Consider the following 27,595-nt stretch of genomic DNA (forward strand, 5'->3'; position numbering starts at 1 on the left):
GCTAGGAATTCGCAATAATCTCTACAAAAAATTGCAACTATGGCGACTGGAAAGGAACGAAGACTAGTAGCTATATATTTTTTCACGTTATATGATTTTATCGTGCATTTTGCGCACCTGAGAATTATTCCCGTGCTAAATCTCCACAAAAAAATGAAAGGACAAATTTGTTCAAATGTAGTGTTATCCGTTTATTTATCGAACTCAAAAACGAAAATTGAAGCATTCCATGAAGAAGAACGAATTTAAAAGAAAAAATCGAGCTGCAATCCTGCACATCTATCATGATCCTGTACTACACAGTGTTTGACTCCAATTTCATACAGTTTGTGTTCGCTTGACTTAAAATCAAGACCAGGAACCATTTCAAGTCATTATCAGCACGATACTGTTAGAAGTTTCCGGAAAATTTCATTTGTTTGATCCTCACACTATTTTGATTTTTTTTGATCCTCACACTATTTTGATAAAGAACAGTTATTGTGCCTTAGATCGATATTAATTTGATCGCACTTCGAAAGGAAATGCAAAAAAACCTACACTTTTGAGCATGAAATGGAATCAGGACGACTCACTCATGTCTCCAATCTCCTCGGAATTTGGGGTTTGCTTGGATCTCTTTTCTCTATGTATGTATCATTGAGGGCACGCAGCAACTCGACCCGAAAGGTCATTTTCGAGATTTTTCATAAACTGGCGAAATTTTCCGGAACCTGTGAACCTTTCCATTACGAGTTCTATCATACATTTGCAGCAATAATATATGTTATTTATTATTATGCAATTTTCAAACTTTTGAACTTTTGAACGTTTAAACTGCTCCATGTGCCACTTACCATGAACTTTGTCTTGTGAACTACTCACGAAACAATGATGAGGCGTTGCGAAGAAACATAACAAAAGAATAATCTGGAACAATTCGTAACTCAATTAAAAAAAAGAAGTTATATAGTCTTACTTGCTTAAATATAACTCTTGATACTCACTACGACATTCCGCCGCTGAAGGAGAAACTGATCCATAGCTGAGAGAAGCGATCGTAGTAGTATATATGAGTTTTATAAGCAGCGCGATCAGGGTCAAGGCGCATCGACTGGTTTCCTGCGAACCGACCAGTGACAGTAATGTAAGAAGTACACGGACAAGTGGGGTACAGTCTTGAAATTTCCACAAAACTTTTGAAAAACCTTGAATTGCGAGGTGAAATATTTCGAATTCAAGTAGTCCATAAAGGTCTTTTGACAATATTTCATATGATGTTAAATGTTAAATGTTATTTACTAACAGAATTTGGTGAACAATCCGTTTTTTGTTCTACTTTTTATTGGTAGATACACATCACAAGTATAGGCAGAGAAATCTTTGACTCCATGAGAGACCAACAACTCGAACTTGTTCGGAAATAATCGCATCACAAGAAAACAGCAACTTAAACTTTCACGGGGATAATTTCTAGAAGAGTAAGCCAAGAACCACCAATTGGTTTTAAATATGTGGTTTGCAAAGGTGCTCAACAATGATCGTCTTATGATTTCAGCGCAGAATGTTTTCAATATCTGTGCTATCTTCACTCAACCTACGCGACAGCCTCTGCGTGTACGTGAGACTCCACTTTTCTTTAAAAACTTGGCGTTGATCAACCTCTATGAGACGCATCAACGCGTTCGACTTCAATTCAGGATCGTTTGAGGTTTGTAGACACGTCCGCGACGTATACAGAGACGCGAGGGAACAAGCCGATGTATCAATTCAGTGTTTTTATCCTCCCAGACAAATTAGTTACCGACTTATCGACCCCGTAGAAACGAAGGGTGGCTTGGTTGGCCTGGGGTGGTCGTTGCGACTTTTTGCGACTCTCCAGCCTTCCCCGGTTAGGCAGAAATTAAATGATAGTCTGCGAACGGAATTAGGGAAATCGTTTGCAAAGGTTGCTCCAAATCACTGCTTCACTGAGATTTGTGCAATATTGGTTTCTCCACAGGTATAAATCTACATATTGAAATCTATGCTTCTTTATCATATAGAAACCTTTGTGGCAAATGTTCAGGTAAAAAACGACTTAGTTGCACGAGATCCCATGGTGGTCTCCTCGTGAATTTTAAACCACTATTTTGTGGCCTAAACCACTTGGATTTTGAAATTATTCCTGCCTATCTTTTCAAAGTAGTTGTTTGCAGATTTTTTTTCGCTATTTATCTTGTACGCAATAAATAAAAGATAAATAATAAAAGTGTTCAAGCGCAGCTCTGCTGAGCCACTCTGTAGTCTGCGGATCCGAATACAGTCGCCAGTCCTCTGTTACAGGAACACCTTCGTTAAACTAAATGAGTGTTTTATTTTTAAAAGCTCGAACAATTAAATGAAGTGTGAAAATTCTGGCACCTAGAAGGTAAGGAAAAAAAAAGTTAAACTGAAGAATTAAAATGGGGTGTGATATAATAACAATGACCGAAACAAACACAATACAAGAACAACTGGCGAAAATAAATATGTAATAATAAGATCCACTTGTAATTCATAAACGTCCGTTTTAGACTGTCTTGTCTTTGATTGGGAAGTAAAGCAATTATTTTTCACATGCCATTTCGATTCTGCTTGTCTGTATTCACAAAATTTGTCATTCTCGTTTTCCAATTTTCAAAGATACTTCGATTGTTGGTTTAAAATTATCCACGTTTTGTGTTGACATTCGTGTGACCCGTGCAATCAGTCAAGAAGGAATATTTGGTCGGCATTTTTTTGCCAGACCATAGTAAGAATGTCCTCTTAAAATGTTGAGTCAATAAATTGTATCCCTCGTAAATACGTCAGATTGTTTCGTTTGAGGGGGTCTTATGGTATGTTGCCTCTTAGTTTTAAAGACGAGCATATCCTCGATCTGACGTGCTGTGGATTTCCCATGGAAAGCTTCTATACAGGGAGAGGTGGACCGTTAATTTTGGTGACGTAAAAAATCATTTCGGATTATCTTCGGAATCACATGAAACTTTATTTGATCATCCAGATATATTGATAGGCCGAAAGGTCTACATAGGAGCGGGAGAGGGACTGAAATTCCCACGCCATTCTTCGCTCTGTACTAGTGCGAATCACGTGTTTTCTCAGGAGGTTTCTGTGACTGGCACTAGGTTCATGGACTTTAAACGAGATAGCATGATGATGAGAATATCTGAGAGGGTCATTCTCTGCTGCAGGGCCAGATAATCTAAATAGCGTCCTCACCTGTTTACTCTCAATGCCGCTCATGCCTATCTCGAGCCGACGAGTGAAGTGTCCAGTCACCTTGGCCGAGTAAGGCCGACAGTTTTGTTTACATTACAATCATTGTCAATTCGTTGAACATAACAATGTTCCATGAGGGGAGGATGTGGTGTAGCGGCTAGAGGTTCCGCTTCCTGCACGATCGATCGGAGGTTCGAATTCGCCCTAGTGCTCACCATGCCTTTCATCCCTCCGGGGTCGATAAATTGATACCAGACTTGTCTGGGAGGATAAAAACACTGACTTGACACATCGACTAGCCACCGCAAGTCATTGTATAGGCCAGATACACGTTCGTAAACCTCAAACGATTCTGAATTGAAGTGAACGTGGTGGCGCATCCCAAGCGGATTGATTAGCGCCAGAAACATTAACTTTTAACAATGTTCCATACAAAAAGTGAAGGTGACTCTTAAGCCCCTTGAAAAAAAAAACTTGAGGATGTTAGAAACAGCAAGATCAGTTTCTGGTGATATATAAGGTGCGAACCTAATATAATAATAGCAGTAAAAAAAATTAAGAAGAATATTTGTTGGGTTGTAACAGCGGCTGCAACACGCTGGTAAGCGGTTCTGATTTGGTCGATGGTTTGAAACCGCTACAGGTCATTCAAGCCTTTCATCCATCCGCGACCTATAAATTGTTAAAAGACTCATCTGGAAGGATAAAAGGAATGTCTTCATTCATAGTCTGACTCCGTAAATCATTGCGTACAAATCTTGTAGGATTTTGACTGACTTAAGCATCGTAGAGGAGTTAATCAGTGCCGAGCACTTTTTTATTTATCCACCCATCTAAACAAAAGGAAAGAAGGACAACCAACGAAAAATAGCTTATAGCTTGAGGATCGTCCGCAATGAACCTCAATGCAATATCATCAATCATTAACCTCGAACGTGCGCGTTGGGTTGGGAGATTTGTTCCATGCGCTCCGCTTTCCGCTTTTTTAGACTCCATTAGGAACAATTTCTTAGAATACAAGAAAACAGTTGATCACTTACATCCTCGTGTTTACTCTCGGCAGCAATGTTTGGTAATTAGCAGTTCCAAATAAGTACCAATGATTGTTTCCTTTCTTGTAAATGACAGTGAACAGCTGATGGTATATGACCAACTCCATGTTTATTTATTCGCAAAACTCAGAAAAATGGCACAAGAAGAACCAAATGAACTTGCAAGATAATTCAACACAATGTTGTTTTCCTTCGCTAGTAGAAATCCTCAATATGTTATTAAAGGCATCACCCGACGAATCTGGAGTGGCACTGATTTTCGGTGGAGTATTCGTATACGGGCTCGTAGATTATGGGGAAGAGATTGATTCCGTTCATTTCTTCCTAATTGCCGTAGAAAAGGGATCAGAAGATACTGCTCCGACCGTTCCGGTGCACTATTTTCTACAAGGAGTTCGATTGGAGCGCGCCAGCCCTGTGCGGCGCAGCATCTTCCGGGCCGTTTTTTACAGCAATTAAGGAGAAATGGACGGAACCGCACCCCCTCTCCATAATCTATTCTACTATTACGAATACTCCACCTGAAATCCTCACCACCTCAGGTTCGTGGTATGCTGCCTTTAATCTAGGAAAAAAAATGTTAGTGATGAGAAGTATTTTCGTGTCCTTCATTCTTCTCATAGATGTGTTGTATGTAAGGCATCACACCACGAAATTGACGATATTGGGGGCTCTCCTCACAAATAAAGAGTTAGAGGTATATACTATGAAGATGAGCGTGACCATACTCAACTTCCTAACCGTCCTTAAAAAACCCCTCGAGTTAGAGTTTTGCTGAAATGTAGTTTTTTGGGGAGAGGGCTCAACTACGCCCTTGTTCCTAGAAGTTCTGGATGTTCTTTCCTCGTTTTTTTCTGTTGGTAGCTTTACCCTATATGCAAGAGTCCAGGACATGTCATCTCGCAGAAGACGAATCCTCCGTCTGGCCATTGTAACATCAAATCATAAGGGCAAAATTGGGATTAATTACTGCAATGAATTCCGTAACATGATCAAACCGCAGACAGCGCTATCTCACTCCGTGATTCTATGTAAAAAAAGCTGAGTAGATGTTCTTTCGCGCGTTGTAGCGTTCTCGTTTTATGGGGACCATTTGGTTGCTTTGTCAGCAGGTCCCGTCATTCAGCTGAAGTTTCCGGGAAATATCCAAACTAAACTGATAACAATCCTTTGGTTAATCAATTACTTAAGACACGTTCATAAGTGCGATTATGGTGGAACAGTGACAAGAAGGGCCAATTCCGTCAATATATATGGAAAGAAAATGAAGCCATCTTATTATATTGGGTTGCATTGTTAGATATCAAACAAGTGAAAAAAAACCATTCATTTGAGGATTATGGATGTGATGGATTTGCTTACAGCATTTCGCAAACATTAAAATAATCTGTTAGCATGTGCTCAGGCACAAAGTCCACCAAGAGGCGAGCATTTGGCGTTGCCGCACGAGCTGCACGTCTTTCCAGTTTCGAAGATATTTCCGTCAGCCTTTCTGAAAAAAGTTGCAGATTTTTCGCGGACACGGTTTTTTGATACTGAGTGAGCTCAGAAGCTGTTATCTTCAACGTTTAGAGATTAAAGTGCAGCGGTATTAGTTGCTTTCCGAGTTATAACATACGGATCATAGCAACAATCGACAACAATTACTCCCTGCTTCGCGCAAGTTTTCACGTAACAAATAATTTTCGTTGTCTCGTCATGGAATACCTGCAATGAAAACACTGCTGTTTACTTTTCTCAACAGAAAAGCCAGTTTACCGACTAACATTTCCGAACATCTTTCCTGAATCCCCTTTAAGGTTTGCATATTTAATGTCATCACCGAGACCAATGTCTGTCAGGTAACTAAACCATTCCTCGACAGCCTGGAGAAGGTTAAGTATGAAAAGCGAGATATTGTATTCGCGTTCGAAACAAATCTGACAAAACCTTCGAAATGTAGAATAATCAACTTATTTGTCCAACCTTATCGACAGCCTCTTCCTGAGACAATGTGAAATTATTGCTTTTCCAGAAGTTCTCTCCAATACTGTCTGCACTTTCCCGAGTTAAGGGACATGTGTTTGCATTTACATCCAAGTAATTTTTTGCGTTTTCTTCTAACGTTTTCTCGAATTTCTGTCAAGTTCATATGAGGTATGAAGGAAATGTAAGTAAAGTAGCAGAGATAACTATGAAACTCACCAGTTTCATCATTCCTTTCGCCGGCTTCGCATATTTACTCTTTGGGTCCTCAGCCCATCCTGTGACCACCAACCTTCTAAACAAATTGTTTCCATCAATTTTCCTTCTACAAGAACTACTCTTCTAACTGTACGTTGAATGGTTTCACCTGTAGTAATTGTGTGAATACAACGCAGCTTCTCTATAGAGTTGAGTTGACTTGTCGCAACCAGTGCATACAGTACTTGACAATTCCGCTGCAAGGTTAGGAATTATTAGTTGGCTGGAGTGCTTTGCAAATGCATATTACTTACATTGAAGGTTGTGATTACATACAATTATGCGGAAATACAGGAATTCACAAAATTTTAGAGTGGTAAAAGAACACGCCGATATCTTCAGTCACACGGTTTTACGATGAATGAATGCAGAATGAATACTTTCCTAGTTAGGAGTTTAAGCAAATTTGAAAAGGAATGCTGAGATGTAGAAGTCCGACAATAAGAGAGTTATAACTTTCCCATGCCAATTTTGTACCTCGATTTTTAGGAAGTATCACTCAACGGGACAATAGAATTATGTAACACTCAAGAAATAGCATGTGAATATTATAGATGCACGAAATTCATATGCGCGTCTAAGTTTTATAGAGCCTCACCTCCTAAAATTGATTAAAAATTTCTCACCAGGAGTGAACTTCGACGGACAGAGGTACGATTTGCAATTTTGACATTGGCATTGGTCTGGGTTTGCAGTGTAAAGATCTGTGACGGCTTGATCCGCTGCACTGAAATTTTTTTACCTGAGTCCGTTGAAAATATTGGGAAGACTATTCCCTTACTCTTTGTTGTAGAGGCAAACCAAACTTAGCTCCGTAGAAGAGCATGGGTAGTATGAGCAGGCCACTGCACTAGTTTCAAAGTAAGCCATCTGAAAACTAGTGCATCCTATATGCACAACAACGGTCTTCTTTGCTGGGAAAACGAACCTGAGAGAACTTATCATTGTCAGCAACCTTAGTCTTTGTTTCCTGCTTAGCTGCACCGTCCTTCCACCACGTCGTTATTTCTTCCTTCACTGTTTTGCTTGCGTCACATGTTTTCCCGACAGTGATCCTTGAAACGAAAGAAAGAATGTTATGGTGCAAGCAAAGGCATCTTAAAAAGGACATCACTTGCTGTATGTAGACCCGTAGCCATTTGGAGCGGTGATGGCGCCACATTTTTTAGCTTCTGTTTGAGCAAGCACTTCTGTATTGTAGTCCCAACTCTGCGCGATAGAGGGAGACGAGTAGAAATCAAACGACGTGAGATACTATTTGGAAAACGGCAAACCGCGAAGATAACTATACAAGTGAGCATGTCGTTAGCTTTTTTTTTGAACTCGAAACTACAGAAAAATAGAAGTGCTAGCAAAATGCTGCATGTCACTTCATCTCGCTCTAAACGATAAGTGTTTTTGATTCTTTAATTTTACTTTCTCTAGCCTTTCATCAGATCATTGAAGCGGTGTTCAGACAGCACGAAACTGTTTTTCATTAGTCATCTTCGGCACCATTTGTTTTTTTTTTTTGCATTTAATCGAAGAATCGTAGCCTTTCAAACTGCTGTGTATGGAGAGGAACAGATGCTTGAAAGTGAAAAAACAAACACTGTTAGTCTTCGTCCTCAAAAAAAAAGTAATTTTGACCTCAAAAGCTGTTCACACATTGGTTAAGAAATTGTGATAGATTAAAGAGAAATTCGTATTTCTCCGTTTTCCAAACCGAAACCTGCAACAAATCAATCAACTTCGTGTGCATCACTGTTGTTTCCTCTGTAGTTCCCAACGATTTTCTCCCGTTGTCAGTAAGTTTTGCATCTCCTCATATTAATCTGTCCCATTTTGTGTTTATGTCTTCTTTGTACATTCTTCTAGTTTATTTTGACTTTTCAAAATAGTTTTCTTAGACCTTGTTCCGTCCCTCTATGCACCACACAACGCGCAAGCGGCTACAACTTCTTTATCACTTTGATTAAATGCAAAAAGGAGGTGTCCAAAAACCTCCATTTCGCTTACGTTTCTCTTCCATATCAGTGATTTAAAAAAGGAATTAATAGAACCTAAAAATCAGCAGCGGCTTTATTTGCTACTAAGATTGTAGTGAGGTTCCTAATGCAGAAGCTTTTGCACTTAGATTGTATTCTTGAATGGTATTCATGTTTGTATTACTCAGACATTTTCAATTAACACGGTTTGCATCATGTTTCTTATGATACTTTCCTGATCAATAGTCCATGACTCCTAACCAATAATCCATGTGCTGCTAAATATTAGCACATTTAATGTGCATATACAGTTAAAATTCATTAAGTGCTCCTCGTAGCCCCTGCTCTCGTTTGTGACTAGTGTTCAGATTTGTTGGTGACCTCGAAAGCATAATTCTCGAGGCAGAATTCTCGAAGGCGCACTTACTTCATTAGTGCGAAATAAGAAATAATTTTCTAATGTGTACAAAATAGTTTGTTTGCTAGGTTTCAATCAAAAAGGAACCTATTTGCTCTCGTTGTTGTTGCAATCTTGAAAATGGCTTCGAACTGAATGTTAGCCATGAAATAAAGATTGATGAGCCTTAATCTGCTTGACTAAACTGCAGCTTCTTTTTTAATGAAAAATTAGATCATTTCGTGACAGAATTCGGTATTTGGGAATAATCTTATTCTTCTATTAATCTGCATCCTTACATATGGTGTGATGGTGAACAACGTTTAGGAGTCAAATTACTGAAGCTTAGCTTGTAGTGAATCACCTTGATCACCTTGACTCCCGTTGATCTTCGAACTGGTCGAGCGGGCGCCAGTAATTCTTCCATTTGTCCCGATCGCGTGCCAGAGTAGCCCACTGGTTCTTCCCTTCGCGTGGGACACGAAGAGCATCATATTTTTCTTTGAAGGACTTCGTAAAGAAATCTCACCATCGGGTCGGCGGTCTTCCTGTAGTGGCCTTAATATCGCGGGGAACCCAGTCGCTCACGGCTCTGGTCCAACGGTTGTCATTAAAGCGCATCACGTGTCCGGCCCACCTTATTTTACTTTCCTTGGCAAACGCGGCGGCGTCTCTAACCTTCGATCGTTGACGTAGGAGAGAACTTCGAATCCCGTCCATCATCTCGTCATGCCCAGGTTTCCGAAGCATAGGTCAAAGCAGGAAGTACGCTGGTGTTGAAGAGGTGTGCACAGAGCAGGGTGTTCCTGGTCTTCTTCACTACATCCTCGATGCTCTGGTACGCTCCCCAAGCCGCTCGTCTCCTTCTGCCCAGCTCGGGGGTCAGGTCGTTCATCATGTTCAGTTCCCGACCCAGATAAACGTAGCTGGTGCATTCGGATATGTTCGTTCCGTTGAGCGTGAATGGGGCATCCGAGACCCATCCGTTCCGCATGAACATCGTCTTTTGTAGATTCAGCTGAAGACCGATGCATCTACATGTTTCGTCGAATTTGGTCAGCATTCGTTTCGCTTGGCTCAGTACGATGTCATCAGCAAAGCGCAAATGGTGTAGCTGCCGACCATCAACCTTCACCCCCATGTAGTCCCATTCCAACTTTTGCATTGCGTTCTCGAGGGTGGCTGTGAATATTTTGGGTGAAATTGTATCACCCTGTCAGACCCCCCTCTTCATGTCAATGATGATGTTCTTGTAGAATGGCGAAATTCCGGTCGTGAAGTTACTGTACAACTCTCGAAGTACCTTTATGTACTGAGTAGGGATGTCTTGGTTGTCCAAGGCTTTCATGACAGCTTCCGTCTCAACTGAGTCGAAGGCCTTTTTCAAGTCGATGAAGGTGAGACAGAGCGGCATCTTGTACTCTCGTGATACCTCGATGAGTTTCGAAACAGTGTGAATGTGGTCAATCGTGCTGAATCCTTTTCGAAACCCTGCTTGCTCGCATGGCTGTCCTTCATCCAGGACTTTTACAATCCTATTAAGGATCACTCTTGTAAAGAGCTTGTAGATGACGGACAATAGGCAGATTGGACGTTAGTTGCCGATGTCATGTGGATCTCCCTTTTTATACAACAACACGGTCTTGCTGGTCTTCCACTGTTTTAGAACCTTGCACCTTGGCTCTTCAGGTGTTCTGGTCTTATTCTGTCGGGACAGCACGTCGTATTTCGGACGGAAGAACCTCTGGAATGACATCTCCTTCTTCTCCTAGATGGTGAGGAGGCAAGTGGAAGACGGCTGTCGAAGGGATCAGAGTAGAAGTCGCAGATGATTCTCACCATTTCCCTTCTGGATGGATGCAATGGTGGTTCCCTTACGGTTCTGGAGAGCACTTGTCCTCGCCTTGCGACTGGCGAAGTCTCGACGGGCGTAGCGGATGTTTCTCCTCGCCTCTGCAGCTTCAGCCAGCACTTCTGCTCTTCTCTCTTTAAGGTCTTCCTTTGACGCCTCTCTGCAAAGCCTTGCAAACTCGGACGTGAGTTCTTGGTTCCCTGCGGCTCGTGCTGCTCCACGCTGGCGTATCAGCTCAAGAATTTCAAGAGACAGGCGCCTCTTGGTGGTTTTAAAACTCTCAGCCTTCTTCGCACAGTCGTGAAGGTGTTCAACAAGCCGGTCATATTCCTCGTCGATGTTGTCCATTGCGGAATCTTCCCAAAAGCCGGCTAGCGTAGCGAAGAGATCCCAGTTGATGGTAGTCCTGGGATTTCTCTCTCTGAACTTGGATCCCGTATAGAACTTTGGTACAACACCGACGTCCGTCAGGCAGAACCTTTTACGGTACCCTCTACCGGGTGACTCCCACGTCCAACGTAGAGAGGAGGGCTTCTGGAATTGCGAGTTCCCATGGATGGTCTTAGTCGTCATGATGAACTCGGAGTGCCTCTCCCCCTGGTCATTCCATTGTAGGCCGTGGGTCCCAATGTGAAGTTCCTCCGGCGTTCTTCTTGGGACAACCTTGGCGTTGAAATCGCCAATAATGACCTTGTAGAAGGCATGGTCTCCTCGGTCCATATAGAAAGCTTCGACTTCTTCTTCTTCGTAGCTTGATGTTGGAGCGTAAGCGACGAAGATAGTCAAAGCTGGTGTTGGGCCACATCTTCTCATCCGCAGACGTCCGATTCGGGTCGCAAGTTGTTCAAAAGAGTCGATGTTCTTTGCCATACTCGTGTTGACGAGGACGAAAAACTCCACCAACACCTCTACTGTCGCATATTCCTAAGAACAGTTCTTCTCCAGTTTCATATACGGCATTGAGAGAGTGACGTCGTCCCGTCTTGGTCAGTCCGATGACGTCATACTTGATCTTCTTGGCTTGCATCATCAGATCTTCGATGGCCGCTTCCGATGCAAGCGTACGTGCGTTATAGGTACAGATGGCCATCCTAGTTCTTTTCCGTTTCGGTAGCCTACATGACTCCTGCAACCCCGTCCTACCTGGCGCTACCGTACCAGGCTTTCCTCTGGAATCAGGAGACTCTTTTCTATTGCTGTGTTTTGCGTAAAAATTTTAAAACCCCTGGGGCAGGTTGCAAGACTCTAGTCCCATGAGTTTCTGGGAGAACTTCCGTTCTCCCGGAGTGGACATGTGGAGCTTATTTGTTGGAGGGGACCCCAAAACGCTTCCATTGCACCTCGCATCCACTTGATTGCAGGCTTTTGGGCGGACCGACGTGCGGGATACAAGGATGTCATGAGTTAGTCCTGGCTCAGCAGAAACAGGGAGTCCATCCCCTGAATCCACCTTTGCTGGTCAAGCACAAGGTCGCTTTTGGTCCGCGATTAGCCCCCTATCTGCCATCCGGGGACGCGCCACGTAGCCTCGCGACTAACCGGCTGTGATCCCTCTAGTGAGGGAGATCCGTGGGTAGTGAATAAGATCGCATAAATTTGACATACGAGTTCATTCATGTCTGCAGCAGCAACCAGAGAGGCTCCGCCTTTGCCCTCCTGTTTCCCGTCTGCGAGTGTTCTACGAAATCCGTTATGAAGGTCCAGAACCATTTCCCTCCAGTTATCAGAAATCAGTGAGTTCCTGGACTCTGAGAAATTCTGACATAGATTATTACTATGCGGTTGGTTAGGCAATGGGTAGATCACAGCCAGGGTCATTTGCAGTCAAGACCACACAAACAGTTCACAAATACTACTCAAGGAATATTTCAAACTTCAGTATTACATGACAAATATAGCGCTAGACAACAAAGAAGAAGCACTAAAACTTTGGAAGGCAATTATCATTTTTTTCTTCTTCGAAGAAGGGAAACTGAGAACTCGCCACCTTATCACCTCTCACCTACAAAAAAGTGTTTTTTTTTTCACTTGACTACTGTTGAGCTTTCTTGGGCATGACCGTCTCTCACATTTACACCTACTTCTGCGCCCTGCACCAATGCGAGTAATTGATGTCTGCTTTGTGAGGATCACAGTTCAGGCATCTAACAGTATTGGATGGATGCTTATAAAATTGGGGTATCATGCAGGAGAGGTGTTCTCATTCGTTGCAGCGAGTGCAATATTTTAATTATTCGTTTCTGCACACTCCGCCATTTATTTGGACCATTCTTCCTAAAAAGAGGGTTGTGAGTAGCGTGGAGTCCAGAGGAATTCTCTGAATTTCTGAAGGCACAGCAAATGCTATGTATTCGTAAACTAGATCTGCATTGCTCCAATTTTAACAAAAATAGTTGTGGTTGGGAGTCAAGGAAGAAAGACTTTTGCGACTGATCAGAACAGTGAACCTTGCTGTAGTCCAGTTTTCGCATCTCAAACTCACCACTTCAGATTAAAGAACATATCACTAACTATCAAGACTTACCAGAAGAGTAGCCGCCATGGTGTTAGCTGGAAACGATGAGTATGAGGACACGCAAACGGTCACTCCCTTTTAAAGAAACAGAAGCAGATAAAAAAGTTGTGTACAACATGAAATTCAATTTCCCAGTAAAGGAACTTTCAAAATGTAAATATTAGTGACACAGGAGAATATTATTTATTGTTTGTACGTACGGGAAAAGTCACGTTGCATGGTAGCAAACATTGATAAAATTCCATAGTTTCAAAAGAGAAAGGGATTTAATGCCAGACTTCTTAAATCGTTGACGTAAAGGCAGTTGTGAGAAAGGAAGGCAAAAGAAAGGTAATTTACGTATGTAAATCTCGCAGAATCATTGTTTCTTTGCAGTTTAGTCCAAGTAAGACTCTGAAACCAGACTGATGTATGTATATTTGTAAACATTAACTGGATAATATGAATAACTTTCATTCAGTTTATGATTTAAGAAAGTGATAGGATCGTCTGCGTTGGACTTATGTGCGACGCCTAATGTCCTTTTCAAAGTTCATAAATAGTTTCACCCGTCTGTACTTCAGAGACGGAAGAGCAAAAATCTGTTGGTTTCCAGATCTGCTGTTTGATTGCTACTACTGCATTGACCTAAGCAGGTGCACTTTGTTAGCTATTCCTTGAAGGAAATAGCTGGCTTCGTTGCAAATTCTAACGGTGAGAGTCCTTTCAAGCGGTCAGTCCAGTTTATTTCTCGCTGTCAAGTCCTAAACAAAGTGGATTTGTGTGTTTTAGCAGCCTCTAGACAACTACAACATTTTGTTTATATTACTTATAATCTTTCATTTGCAAAAATTTCTGAATATTTTGCTATCTGTTTAGATTCATTTCAAAAATGATAGTTTACCTCAGACGACGAGTTTTTTCTCTGCATTTCCCCTTTTGAGTCTTTTGAATCCCATTTCCACCGACCACGTCTAAGTAAAATTAAGCTAAGTTACCCCTGTGGTGAAAATCATTCTCCGTCATCTGTTCGATTTTTTTCGGGCACGCACAAAACTCTCGAGGCGGCGGTCCCTCCCTATTTGTGTCGTCTATTTATTCAACCAATGCAGAAGTTTTTAACAGATCCAAGGAAACGAGAAAGAAGAATTCAGGCTTATTTCTCTTTGCACAACCTAATACATCCATTGTTGATCTTTAGAGTAGAAGATCGGTGTGGAAAAGCAAATCCTTCTATTACTCATGTGTGTTTTAATAAGTTGCTAATAATAATAGTGTTTAATAAGTTTTACTTCTAAGTCGTGAATATGTGCTTTAACGATGAATTAGAACTACAAATCCAACAAGCAATATTTTTTTCTCTCCCACGATAATCGCAGTTTCATACAGATGAAACTGCCTGGAAAGCTACTGCCATCCGGAATGGTTTATAAAATTGTTCAAAACTACAGTTCGTATATTGAAAGGCAAATGAAAAGATTGGCTAACAATGAACGACAGTTTGTTAATCATGTCGGTTCTCCAACAATAGAATTTTAAAAGCGATCCCAAATCTCTCAATTTTCTCTCAACTGCTCTCAATTTGTATTTAAAAAAATCACTGCACTAATCCAACGGATATTAACAATGGAGAGAAATTTGTTAATCATGTCAGTTCTTCAACGATAGAATTTCGAAAGCGACATCAACAATAGATGAAGTTTTTCAAAAATTGTATTCATTCTGTAACAGAATTTCGACAGCAATCGCTCAACGATAGTCAGACATGAGGGCTGCATCCACCACAGTTTGGAAACATTCAAAATATTCGGGGAGTTCTCCTTTTTCTCGAGATAGAACCAAATGAATACGACAACCACACTTGTAAAGATAATGATTTTGCAATACCGCCAAACTAAATTTTTGTGATGTTAGCGCACCCTAAAATGACCTCATTCAAGTGTCGGCGCTAGCTCGGTCTTACCGCTTTTCGGTATCTTTGATTGATCTCACCGCTCTCAGTACGTTCCAGCGTTGGCTCACCAATCTGACGGTAGGCGGTCCATTTCACCTCATTTAAATTCTTTCTGACGCCAGCATTCCAATCGCGTGAGTTGGTCCCACGTATAATCACTGTATCGTTGAGACGCATCACATGGTCGACAATCTTATTTAACTTTGGTAATTGCGGCGGCGCCTCTATACTTCGATCAGTGAAGCAGAATAGAACTTCCAATAATCTCTCTCTTTGGTGAAGAAGGATACTCCTAGCGTCAGTTCTTTGACTGAAGTTTCACTGAAGCCGACTACATTTTCTTCTTGATTGCGAAGAGTCAAGTTTTCTACACTATAGGTCAAAGAAGGAAGAACGATGGTCTTAAAGAGGTGAATACGGAAACAAATATTCCTGGTTGTATTACATCCTCGATGTGCAGTCTGAATTCAGCACATTTCGATTACAAGTTTGACCGTTTTGAGTGGACGGCAGTTTTGGAAATTTATGGAATAATGAGCTCTTGTCGAAGATATTTAGCAAGTACAGAAATAAGCATGTGCTTATGAGATTCGCTGAGTGAAAAAGAACAGCATTTGCGCTTTCGCAAAAAGCTAAATTCAACCTCTAATAAGGAACAAAAAAAACAGAAAGAAAACTTCAAAAAAAAAACATCTCATCTGCAGATGAAAATGACTTTTGAAGAGCTGTGTAGATAACATTTTTAAACCTTGTTATTGTCAATCCCTTTATTTAGTTGATTGCTCTATTCTGTCAAGATGTAGGAACGTCTACTTATACTTGATGTGTTACAGAGAGTTCAGTTATTTATTGTTAATATTTATCACTATGCATTTACACATTACATAATCGTAAGTGGGGAGTAGGAAAGAGGAGGTCGCGCCAGCCGGGTGGCCAAAGAGGGGAGACTATTATCTCGTTGAAGGACTGCCTCCGACAACACCTGATGTATATCAGCTGTTGCAACTGCATCCCCACATCTACATTTCTTGAGTAAGCTAGTACTCGAGCTATAAGATGCGATGTAGGCAATGTGTTGTTCGACGGGATTTCGTAAGTAATCATGATTGTCGTTGTAGAAGTGGTTTTTGAATGAATTATCAAGCAGGCGTGCTCTGTGGAGAGGATCCAGGGGAGAGAGTAATTGGTTACGACTGTCACCTCCCTCATAATAAAGGGATAGCTTGTCCACGACAATCGAGAAATATGATAGGCGAGGCACAGTGAGATGTGTATGTGTGTGAAATAGCTTTCGTAACAGTTCTCAAATTTGGAGGGAGGCCGGCCCAACCTATTAAACACAACCGTGGTGGGGGAGAGAAAAGAAAAAAATAAAAAATAACGATGAATAAAAAAAAAAAAAAAAAAAAAAAAAAAAAATAAAAAAAACGAGCTTAGTCCGTGTGTGTGTTTGTTTGTCTGTGTGTCAAGAAATTCAAAAAAGGGGGTGCGACGGGTCAGATAGCTATAAAATGAGTTGCGACGGGTCCCGCGACGTCGGATTGGTGCGCCGGTGCTAGATACCTATAGAAGGGGGTGCGCCGGGTCCACCGGCGCCAGGTAGCTAATTATGAAGGGCGAAGGGTCCACAAGCGTCGGATTGGTGCGCCGGCGCCAGATACCTATAGAAGGGGGTGCGCCGGGTCCACCGGCGCCAGATACCTATAGAAGGGGTGCGACGGGTCCACCGGCGCCAGGTAGCTAATTATGAAGGGGCGAAGGGTCCACAAGCGTCGGATTGGTGCGCCGGCGCCAGATACCTATAGAAGGGGGTGCGACGGATCCACCGGCGTCGGATTGGTACGCCGGCGCCAGACAGCTATAAAATTGGCTGCGACAGATTCTGCGGCGTCGGATTGGTGCGCAATAACTTCGTGTGCATGGCGCAAAAGATAGATGGTTGCAGCCGCTTGATAGCAGTGGTCACTGGACGCTTGGCTTTTCATCTTTCTCCTTCGCGATGACTCCTTCGCGCGCCTATTTCCTTCTTCGTTTGCCTCACGTTTGTAGCATGCCGTTCTCAGAAAGTCGAAACACGTATGCAAACGACTGCTTAAATAGTAGCTAGATGTTTATGTGATCTGACGTGGAAAGTTATGTTTATCAGTAAGATGATGTCCTTCACGTCATTTTACGCCAAAACATCATCCTTTGATAACTGTCTGGGGAAAACAGTAGGAAAATCCATATTTCGAGTGATACTTTTAAATTTTGTCTAAAATGTATTGGTAAAGAGTGTTTGAAGCTAAAGTTCGAGTGTTCTCCAAATGTAGAACTGACGAGTTTAGAAAGAAAACCTTTCGCTTTTAGTTATAATATAAATAAGGAAGAAAGATTGGAGGAGATACACAAGTCCAATTTCATAGAAAAACGCAAAAATTTTAAATTTCGTTGATCAGTGAAGGCGAGCGAAGCAAACAGCAGTCTGAAGTCCGGCTTTGCCGGACGTTCAGACTGGACAGAAAATAAAAGGATAAAGTGATAAGGTATGTTATTATGTCATTGTAATAAAATGATCTCTTGATGGTACAATACTATTTTCGGTATTTATGCCGTAACGTGTGGTAAAATTGAACGTTGACAGATTGACAGATAAGCATACGAAAAGAATATACAATCGAGTTGTTCATATATTGAACTATGCACAACACACTGGTTTTCGTTGCAGGTAGGGTCGCAGTTTCCGAGAGGTGGGTGTTTTTTCTTGTAAAATTTCGATGTGTTTCTTTGAAACGCCTGTTCGAAGAAATCATGTTGTATGTGCGGCTAGTGGGAGCGGCGGTAAATGATAGTTGTGTTTTTTTCTCTTGCTGGAAACGTTGATAGCCATAAAGTAGTGAAGTAGTGAATGAAGTATTACCGTCTTCTCCATTCTTCTCACAGATGTGTTTGTTAAAGGTAGCATGCTTGTTGTTGACGGCTGCAAAGACATCATTGGACAAGTACGTCAACTTTGCACGGTCTACTCAATATAAGGAAAATTATGAGGAGATGACATTGCATTCACTTCGAAACAAATTTGACGAAAATAGATAGGAAATTGTGATGAGGGTCCCACTCTCGAAGCGAAGTCTTATCAAGTATATTGTATAGCACTGGAAATCCTATTGAATACAGATTTGACCTAAGAAATCCAGTTTTCTCTCTTCTATTCTTAAAGTCCAAGCTCTTTTTAGAAAAAATAACAATAAACTTATAATTGTAATATATTAGAGTATATTACATTAAAAAATAATAAACATTAAAATTTATTAATAATGAACTTGTTTTTGCCTATTTGACAGCCTCTTCTTCAGACAATGTGAATTCACTGCTTGTATAAAGTTTTCTGCAACATAGTCTTGATTTTCTGGAGCCCATGTGTCTACACTTGCATCCGAGTAATTTCTATATGGTTTCTTCCAATTCCTGTCTATAACGTATGAGGTACCATTGAAATATAAATAACGTATGTAGCTGAGACAACGAAGAAACCCACCTCTCCTATCATTACCGTCGCCGCTTTCGCATATTTGCGCTTTTTGTCCTCAGCCCATTCTGTGGCCACCAATCTTCTGAAGAAGTTGTTTCCTTTAGTTCCTCTCAATACAATAAATAAAGCCCTGATTGTACGTTAAACGGTCATGCCTGTAATAATTATGTGAATACAGGGCAACTTCTCTGAAGAGTTCAGTTGATTGGTCGCAGGAAGAACATACTGAGCTTGGCAGTTTAACTGCAAGAGTTGGGATAATTAGTTGCTTGGTGCCGCTTTCCGAATAATTTTCATTACACTGGAGATTGACATAATACAATCACGCGGAAATGACACGGTTATTCTAGAAGCACACAAAATTCTGCAATAGTAAAAGAACGGGCGTTTGGGATATTTCTAGTCACAGCTGTTTTAGAAAGAATGAATGCGGAACGGATCCTTTCCTGGAATTTCCCGATTTTGCAGCAAACATAAAAAGGAATGCGGAGGCGAATTATAAAGTTGCGGCTTCCTCATGCTGATTTTGTCCCCTGATTTTTGGATAATAAATGTAATTTATACTGAAACGTTGGAACTTTGTAAAACTCAGAAGCAGCACAAATGGATCAGCAGCGAATCCAGAAACATTTTCTACTTTTTTTGAAAACCTTACCTCTTGAAATTTCTTCAAAATTTCTCACCAGTATTGAATTCAAAAGGACAAAAATGCATCCAGGTGCTGTACGGCCTGTACAATTTCATCCGTCTGCACTTTGAAGAGATTTGTAACGTTTGCACCCGTTCCTCAGCAAATACGTTTCCTCAGCTCGTAGAAAATCATGAGAAGGCTTTACCTTCACTCTCTCTTATAGAAGGAAACCAATCTTAATTGTGAAGGAGTGGGTGGATAGTAGCCTGGGACTGCACTAGTGTTAAAGTAACCAATCTAAAAACAACTGCATTAAAATTGTGCGCTAATAATTATATATTAACTATCTTCATCTCTTATAATAAAAGTACATGAGAAAAGTTGTCACTGTCATCGACAGTTCTGTGGTGTTCTGCCTTTAATCCGCTTCCGGGAAGGAAGCCAATGTCTATTTTCAGAAGAGAAATGCTCGCATTTGCTTGTGACTGATTTTCAACCGCTGACAAGTTTATTTTCCAACCGTTTAGGCAGTATTGCAGAGCAAATCAGAGCGTACTGCCTTCACTGAGATTTCTAACATGGGCGTGGTTTCCCAGACCTATATTGGGTTGGGAGGCTACGGTCTATTTTGTTTTTGCTGCTTTGTGTAAACAGTCGGATCAAAACGACCTGACTTATGGCGCATTTCCATAAAGCATTTCCTCTCGAAGTGGCACGGTGAAACAATCGCTCAGCTTCGCAGCCTGACAGGTTTAGCAAAAGTCCGAAAAGAGGTGCACGCGGTTACATTACAAGTCAGGCCGTTTTGATCGCAGTCTGAAGAATTCATCGAATGATGACTTCTATGGAAGATATTCGTTAAGGACAGACAGAGCTTGAACAAAAGCTTGTATTCACGACATATGTTGAAGGCGAAAAATTGATGCTTGTGCTCTCGTAAAAGACTAAGTTTGTAGTCTTCCGAGCAGCTTCCGTATCGTCAAACCATGCAAAACATTCGTGACGAAAAATATTAGTGATCGCTGCAAAGAATTAGTTCGCATTATTAGAGATGTTTTCAATTTCACCGCATGCTGCTGAAACCATCCCATCAGGTGATGAAAATGGTTCTCAAAGAGCTCCCATTGAGATTACAGATTTAAATTTCGTTACTGTCAATTCATTCACAATATTGCTCGCTCTAGTATCAAAATCGCAGCCTGTTTGTTATTTCGAAACTGAGGAGCTGTTCTTCTGCGCGTTGTTTCGTTCTTTTCAGAGTTGATTTAGTTTTTTTACATATTATTTGATTGTTCACTTAGCAGATACGCATGCGTTCTCATCATTTACCTGTACGTTAGCTCAGCTACGTAAAGATTCCTTTCCGGGAAAAATCTAAATTCATTTGATAGGAACCCTTGCGTTACTGAATTCTAACTTCTCAACGTCGTTTGTTTAGCCCGCGCTTTCTCTTTTGTGTGAAAAGATTGGATTTATCTATAATGGGGAAAAGGGTGGAAGAGTGAGAATAAAATCACAAATCCGTCACTACACATGAAACAAAAACAAGGGCATTTTATTTCTGCGTGTTGTACTGCCACATGCTATGCAGATGAAAAACGAAGATTTTATTCGAAGATTTTCGATTTATTCGAAGATTACTGCGATGCTTACATCATTTTGTGCACATCTAAGTAACCCATAAGCACTTTCTCAGGCACAAAGTCCACCAGCTGGCGAGCAGGATTTGGCAGATTTGCCGCACGAGCTGCAGGTCTTACCAGTTTCGTAAACGTCTCCACTTGCAGCACTGAAAAAAGTGCAAAAGTTCTGCCTGTCTAATTTTTAAGAACGAATCAGCTCAGTAACGAGCATCTTCAACGTTTATGCCGAAGAACGTAGCAGTGTTATTTGTTTCATGGGTTATAACATACGGATCATAGCGACAATCGACAACAATTACTCCCTGCTTCTCGCAACGTTTAACGAAACAACCAACGCTCGTGGTCTTGTCATGGATTACCTTCAATGAAAACACTGTTATTCACTCTTTCTAACAAATGAGTTTGTTTATCGACTAACATTTGCGAGTTGCTTGCCTGAGTCTTTTTTAAGACTTGCATAGTCCATATTATCTCCGAGACCACTGCTTTTGAGGTAACTTTTCAACGGCCTGGAGAAAATTGTGAGGAGTTTATATATATATACTCTCTTTCAAAACAACTGTCTAAGTAAAACAAAAATTTCCAAAACAGTCGCACTACTGAGGTGAAATGTTATCAGACCTCTTTTAAAATACGCAAAAATCCATTAAAAATAGTTCTAATTTAATAAATTCACTTTACAGTATCTTTTATTTTAAATTCAAACTCCTTTGTAAAACAAACATATCATCTCTTTTGTGAGGAGAACAGCTTGCAGAGTAGTGAATTTTGGAAAATGCAAAGCAATGAACTCGTTCTCGCCCAACCTTTTTGACGGCCTCTTCTTCAGACAGTGAGTACTTCTCGCTTGTCCAAAAGCTTTCTCCTGCATAACTCGGATTTTCGGGAGTTGCTGGGCATGTATCTTTTTTTGGATTCAGATGAGCACGCCACTGCACTGCCCTAAGTAAATAAAGTAGCTAGACGAGAAGCCCCCCATCTCATCATTGGTGCATCCTACCATGCACAATCTTCTGAACAAGTTGTCTCTTTTAATTCTTCTTAATGCAATAAATATACCCCTTATTGTACTTTAAATGGTCATGCCTGTAATAATTATGTGAATACAGCGCAACTTCTCTGAAGAGTTCACTTGATGGGGCACAGGAAGAGCATACTGAGCTTGGCAGTTGAGCTGCAAAATTTGGAATAATTAGTTGCTTGGCACCGCATTCCGAATAAATTTTCCTTACACTGGAGATTGAAATAATAAAACCACGCGGAAGTGACAGGATTATTCGAGAAACATACAAAAGTCAAGTTATGGTTCTTTATACTAATTTCAAGCTTTTGATTTTCATTCAGTAAATGTTTTTTATATTGAAACAGTGAAACTTTTTAACACTTAAGAAGTAACACGTGTATAATATAGAGCTGAAAAAATTCATGAACACTTTCTAGTTCTTTGGAACTTCTCCTCTTGGAACTCCTTGAAAATTTCTCACCAGGAGTGAATTCCGACGGGCAAAGGTATGCAATGCAATCTGCGCAAGTGCATGTTCCTGTAGTTTCATTGTAAAGTTCCTTGACCGTTTTTGCTGCTCCGCTGCAAATGCTCTGTTTGATCCGTAGAAAATAATCAGAAACTTGTTCCCTACTTTTTGTTATAGAGGCAGACCAAACTTAATTGTGTGGCAGTGCATGGATAGTATGAGCAGGCCACTGCACTAGTTTCAAAGTAAGCCATCTGAAAACTTGTGCATTCTAATTCTATTTTCTTTTACATTCATTTAATTCTACACTGACGGTCAATTTTCTTCTCCGAAAAGCATACCTGAGAAAACTTATCATTCTTATCAACCTTGGTGCTTGATGTTTGCTGAGTAGCGCCGTCCTTCCACCACGTCGATATTTCTTTCCTGACTGTTTCGGTTGCGTCACATGTCTTCTTCACACTGATCCTTGAACGGAGAGAATTAAATATCAGGCAAGTGAAATAATTTTTTAAAGGAGCATTACATGTTCTGGGTAGATCCATAGTTCTTTGGGGCGGTGATGGGGCCAAGCACCTCTGCATTGTAGTCCCAACTCTAATCGAAAGAAAAATGAGTAAAAATTAAGGCGACTGATAAATGGATTTGGAATATGACAATCTAGGGAGACAAATATGAGAAAACAAGTCGAAACCGTTTTTCGAACCTAAAAATCCATAGAAACGAAAAGTACTGGCAAAACTTTACATGTACTGTTTTGACTTTTCGAATTAATTGATTTTAGTTTTTTCGGAATAGTGTTGACAGGACATAGCACCATTTGTTCTTTGCATTTGAAAAAAGATTCGCAGCTTTCGAAACTAAGACTGGTGCTGTGCATGAAGAAGCATAAGCACCTACACTTGAACGTAGAGAAAGAAGCGCCGCTGGTCTTCATCCTACAAAAAATGTATTTTTGACCACTGAAACTGGTCACCCATCGGTTAAGAAATTGTGGTGGATTAAAGGGAAATCCGTCTTTCTAGTTTTTTTTTCAAACCGAAAAATGTCAGCAGATCAATCTATTTCGTGCTCACCATTGTTTTTCCTTCCGTAGATCTGAGCGGGTTTCTCCTGTCTTCAATAAGTTTTGCGATGCCTCTTACTAGTTTGTCCACATTTTATCTTACTCGTTATCTTTGTACCTTATCTTCACCTTTTTTTAAATTTCTTATGCCTTAATCTTTCTCACTACAGAGCACACAACGCTCGAGCAGCAACAAGCGTTTTATTATTTCGATTAACTGCAAAAAGCAGAAGATGACAAAAATGGCACGTTTTGCTCTTCTTGCTCTTCAATTCAATGATGTGAAAAAAACAGCACTGGTAACATTGCAGTGATGTTTCTTGTACTGAAGATTCTTCACATCGATCGAATTCCCTTCGAATGAGATTAAGTTTTGCAGTGCTCAGGTGTCCTCATTATATGTAGTTAGCTTTACATTTCTTGCGATATTTTTCTTAAACAGAGTCAATAATCTATGTTCCTGGAATTTTTTTTTCACCAAACTTTATGTCACATATGCAAGCCGTTAAAATAAGCACACTCCGCTGTGTGTGCGCCTCTCGTTTCTAACTAGTGCTTAGTTTTGTTGGCGACTTCGAAAGCAGAATGGTTTTCATGCCCTACAGTCCAGTAGTGTATAACAAAAAATAGCTTTCTAATGTTAAAAAAAAATAGTTTGTTGTCTTCGTTCAAATCAGAGAAGAACCTTTTACTCTTGCTGATGTTGGAATCTTGAATTTGGGTTTTAACCAAACGTTAGCAACGAAATAGAAATTCATATGTCTCACACCGACTCCTTGATTTGACAATAACTCCTCCTTTCGAAGAGAACTTAGATTACTCCGTGAGAAAGTTCGGGATTTCAGAAATCAACTTTTCTTCTTTTCATTTGTATCCTTACAATGATAGTGAGTTGTTGCAAGAGCGTTTAGCTGTCGAATGATCGAAGGATCGCTTATATTGGTTAAGATCGTATAAAGTGGACGTACGAGCTCATTCATGTCATCGGCACCCTTCAGAAGAGCAGTTTTCCCCATCTGTTTTCCTGAGGTGAGTGTTCTACGAAACTCGTTATGAAGGTTCAGAACTGTTTTCCTCCATTGATCAGAAATCAAAGAGTTTTTCATACCTAAAAAAGTAGCATAGCTTGTATTACTGAGCAGTTGGTCATAGGTTACAGATATAGTCATTTCCAATCATCATAACACAAATATTTTTCAAACAATACTCAAGGAATATTCGTAAGCAGTGGTGAGAACTAACCTGTCATCTTAGTAGTTGCAGTAGCATCTATAGCTGTCACGGTGAAAACAACGATAATAGCAGCCTATAAAATGTATTTGGATTATAGACCATCAAATTTCACAAGGAGAAACTACAGTAAGTGGAATTCAAATACATGGAGCAAATTGTAGATTTGTTTTTACATTCGATTTCTATTTTATTGGCTATTCCCTTTTCTGGCCTCTTTGTTTCTTCAGCGTTAGATGATGATAGTAGTGCTGAAGAGTGAAGAAAAAGAATAGAACTTTAGGAGACAGATATCTTGTTTTCTCCATAAACCTTTCAAGAGAGGACTGAGAAGGGCTTGATTCTGGATAACCTTTCACCTGCATAGAGGATGAAGGATAAACAGGCTGGGGTTAATCAGTACGCTTCTAGTGCGCCCATCGCGTTCACTCCGAATGAGTATCGTTGGATGCTTACGAATGCCCCTGTATAGTGACTTGCAGGGGGTACGCGATGTGTCAAGTCAGTGTTTTTATCCTCCTAGACAAGTCCGTCAGTAACAATTAATCGATCCGCATTAATGAACGGCTTGGCTTGCACCGGGGCGGAATCAACCCTCGGATCTATCATGTTGCAGCCCCTACCGAACCTCTTACCGACTGCACTACAGCGCTCCCTCCAAATGCATAGAACTATTCATTTCCTTCTACTTATCTATGCCTAACTTGCTAAGCAAGATCGTCTCCCACAGCTATCACTATGTTCTTTGCTTGATACTTATCTCCGAATCTCAGAGGGTTTTTAAGGTTTCAGTCTGTAACACCTGCCTACTTATTCAGCCGCCACCATTGCGAATTGCTGATACTTGCGTTAAAAGAACCGCTCCGTGGTTGGTGAGTGTGAGACTGTTTTTAAAACTTGAAAATGGGAATTCCCATTGATACAACTAAGATTAAGACATTCTCATATATATTTAGTTCACGCACACTACGGACATTTGTGTGGAACATTGAGTAATGAGTTACATAGAGTTCGGAAAAATTCTTTCAATTTTTGGCGGCACATCCACTGCTCTTTAGAGTATGGCTTAGTATCCTCCAACTTTAGCAGAAATAGCTATGTTTCCGCGTTCTGGAGAACGATATTTCCGACTAATAAGAAAAACAAACCTTGCTTCGACCTAGTCTCCGCATCCACAACTGGTTTCCACTTCAGATTCAAGTAGATAACACTAGCTTTCTAGACTTACCAGAAGAGTAGCCGCCATTGCTGTTAGCTGCAAACGATGAGTTTGTGGACGCACAAATCCACCAACTTTTTAAAGGAACAGAAGAAGAAAAAATTGCGTAGGAGGTGACATTCCGCTTCTCAATAGAGGAGCCTGTGAAATCGAGAATATTACTGACAAACAATTTTTTCCAGATGCGGGGATTTCATGTCGCGTGACAGCGAAAATTGATTACATTTAGTGTTTTCAAAAAGGGAGAAACAAATTTAACGTCAAACGTTTTCATCTTCCCATGGATGTGACTGCAACTGCTAAAACAACAAAAAAAGGTTACTATGCAGTGAAGACAATTCCAAAAATCGGCAAGGAAACCAAAGATTGCTCAGAGGGAGTTCGCAGATACTTTTGGCATGTGTGTTCTTTAAACAACAAGACCATAACCCAAAGTATAGAAATAAACTTCCATCTATTTGCCGATGATATATACAAAACGGAAGCTCGATATGTAATCACAAACCAGCTGGGTATGGATACTCGAGAGACTCTCAAGACTCTCTCTACCGTTCTTTGTGAGTTCTGGAGTGTGCTTTAAAAGGAGTGGCTGGGGGCAAGAGTCGGGTTTCCTTATGGGTTGCTCGAATTAAGATGGCGATGCTTTTGGCATGTGGCTTCCTTGATGAGTTGTTAGCCTTAAGATTGACCGGCTGACTTGTGCATGCTCTATCTCCTTATCACGACTCAAAGCTCTAGTCCAACTGCGATTTAGCCTTCACTGAGCCGGTTGCAATCTATGTTCCACCTAATATCAGTACTGTAGAAGGGGCATTTGTTTTTGTGCTGCAGTTGCAGTTACATCCATTGCATAGAACGTGACATTTCGCTTTTCAAGAGAAGACCTCGCATGAATGCAAATATAACTGTCAAGCTGAGCTATTGTTTGCGGGGGATGTCACGTCGCGCGATAGCGAGATGACAACCCAAACAATAGTTACTCGGTAATATTCACATTTTTCCGAGCTCTGAATGCTCCTCAACATTGGCTGAATTTCGTGGTTTTATAAAGGAGAAAAAGATTTAATGTCAAACGTTTTCCTTTTCTTCATGGATGTAACTGCAAGTACAAACAAAAACAAATGCCCTCTCTACAGTACTGATTATAGGTCGCATTTTGATTGTAAAAGGCTCAGTGAAGGCTACAACGCAGTTGGATTAGAGGTTTGCGTCTTGATAAGGAGATAGAGCATGTACAAGTCAGTAGGTCAATCTTAATTCGAGCAACCCATAAAGGAAGAAGCTCCGCGACTCTTGCTCTCCCAAGCCACTCTCTGTTTAGAATGTCACACTTCTTCATGAACTCGCTGACATAAGGTAGACGGTAGAGTGAGAGGTCTTGTGAGAGTCTCTCGAGTATCCATACCCAGCTGGTTTGTGATTACATATCGAGCTTCCGTTTTGTATATATCATCGGCAAATAGACGGAAGTTTATTTCTATACTTTGGGTTATGGTCTTATTCTTTAAAGAACACACATGCCAAAAGCATCGACAGACTCGCTCTGAGCAATCTTTGGATCCCTTTTCCGTTTTTGGAATTGTCTTCACTGCATATTAACCTTTTTTTGTTGTTTTAGCAGTTGCAGTCACATCCATGGGAAGAAACGAAAGAAAACGTTTG

General features: G+C 40.7%; 4 protein-coding genes across 7 annotated transcripts; all 4 read right to left on the minus strand.

The window, feature by feature from the left end:
• Positions 1-5,675: 5,675 nt before the first annotated feature.
• On the minus strand, positions 5,676-9,482 carry RB195_015530 (uncharacterized protein; the record flags this gene model as incomplete). 2 transcript variants are annotated; one of them, XM_064206282.1, is made up of 10 exons in its annotated part: positions 5,676-5,766; positions 5,893-5,981; positions 6,041-6,139; positions 6,240-6,392; positions 6,459-6,534; positions 6,607-6,694; positions 7,124-7,224; positions 7,279-7,367; positions 7,426-7,552; positions 9,391-9,482. In XM_064206282.1, 10 exons carry the CDS (start codon positions 9,480-9,482, stop codon positions 5,676-5,678), a joined length of 1,005 nt encoding a protein of 334 aa, XP_064062162.1. The 2 variants fall into 2 exon arrangements, with proteins under 2 accessions (XP_064062162.1, XP_064062163.1); XM_064206281.1 differs by lacking the exon at positions 9,391-9,482 and adding an exon at positions 9,161-9,288.
• A 106-nt stretch (positions 9,483-9,588) lies between these two features.
• Positions 9,589-10,026, minus strand: RB195_015531 (uncharacterized protein; the record flags this gene model as incomplete). Its single annotated transcript, XM_064206283.1, has 1 exon — positions 9,589-10,026. The coding sequence occupies one exon, from the start codon at positions 10,024-10,026 to the stop codon at positions 9,589-9,591; it is 438 nt and encodes a 145-aa protein (XP_064062164.1).
• A 51-nt stretch (positions 10,027-10,077) lies between these two features.
• Positions 10,078-12,423, minus strand: RB195_015532 (uncharacterized protein; the record flags this gene model as incomplete). Of its 2 annotated transcripts, XM_064206285.1 has the most annotated exons (5): positions 10,078-10,373; positions 10,701-11,637; positions 11,714-11,882; positions 11,937-12,163; positions 12,253-12,423. In XM_064206285.1, 5 exons carry the CDS (start codon positions 12,421-12,423, stop codon positions 10,078-10,080), a joined length of 1,800 nt encoding a protein of 599 aa, XP_064062165.1. The 2 variants fall into 2 exon arrangements, with proteins under 2 accessions (XP_064062165.1, XP_064062166.1); XM_064206284.1 differs by lacking the exons at positions 10,078-10,373; positions 11,714-11,882; positions 11,937-12,163; positions 12,253-12,423 and having other exon boundaries at positions 10,672-11,583.
• Positions 12,424-18,564: 6,141 nt separating this feature from the next.
• On the minus strand, positions 18,565-25,960 carry RB195_015533 (uncharacterized protein; the record flags this gene model as incomplete). 2 transcript variants are annotated; one of them, XM_064206286.1, is made up of 13 exons in its annotated part: positions 18,565-18,612; positions 18,679-18,754; positions 20,957-21,092; positions 21,152-21,305; positions 21,365-21,455; positions 21,670-21,811; positions 22,431-22,531; positions 22,584-22,672; positions 22,760-22,886; positions 22,945-23,015; positions 24,453-24,592; positions 24,727-24,790; positions 25,943-25,960. In XM_064206286.1, the coding sequence occupies 13 exons, from the start codon at positions 25,958-25,960 to the stop codon at positions 18,565-18,567; spliced, it is 1,257 nt and encodes a 418-aa protein (XP_064062167.1). The 2 variants fall into 2 exon arrangements, with proteins under 2 accessions (XP_064062167.1, XP_064062168.1); XM_064206287.1 differs by lacking the exons at positions 18,565-18,612; positions 18,679-18,754; positions 21,670-21,811 and adding an exon at positions 22,006-22,120 and having other exon boundaries at positions 20,953-21,092.
• Positions 25,961-27,595: the final 1,635 nt, after the last annotated feature.

This window comes from Necator americanus, chromosome V (genome assembly GCF_031761385.1).
Source record: "Necator americanus strain Aroian chromosome V, whole genome shotgun sequence".
NCBI lineage: Eukaryota > Metazoa > Nematoda > Chromadorea > Rhabditida > Ancylostomatidae > Necator > Necator americanus.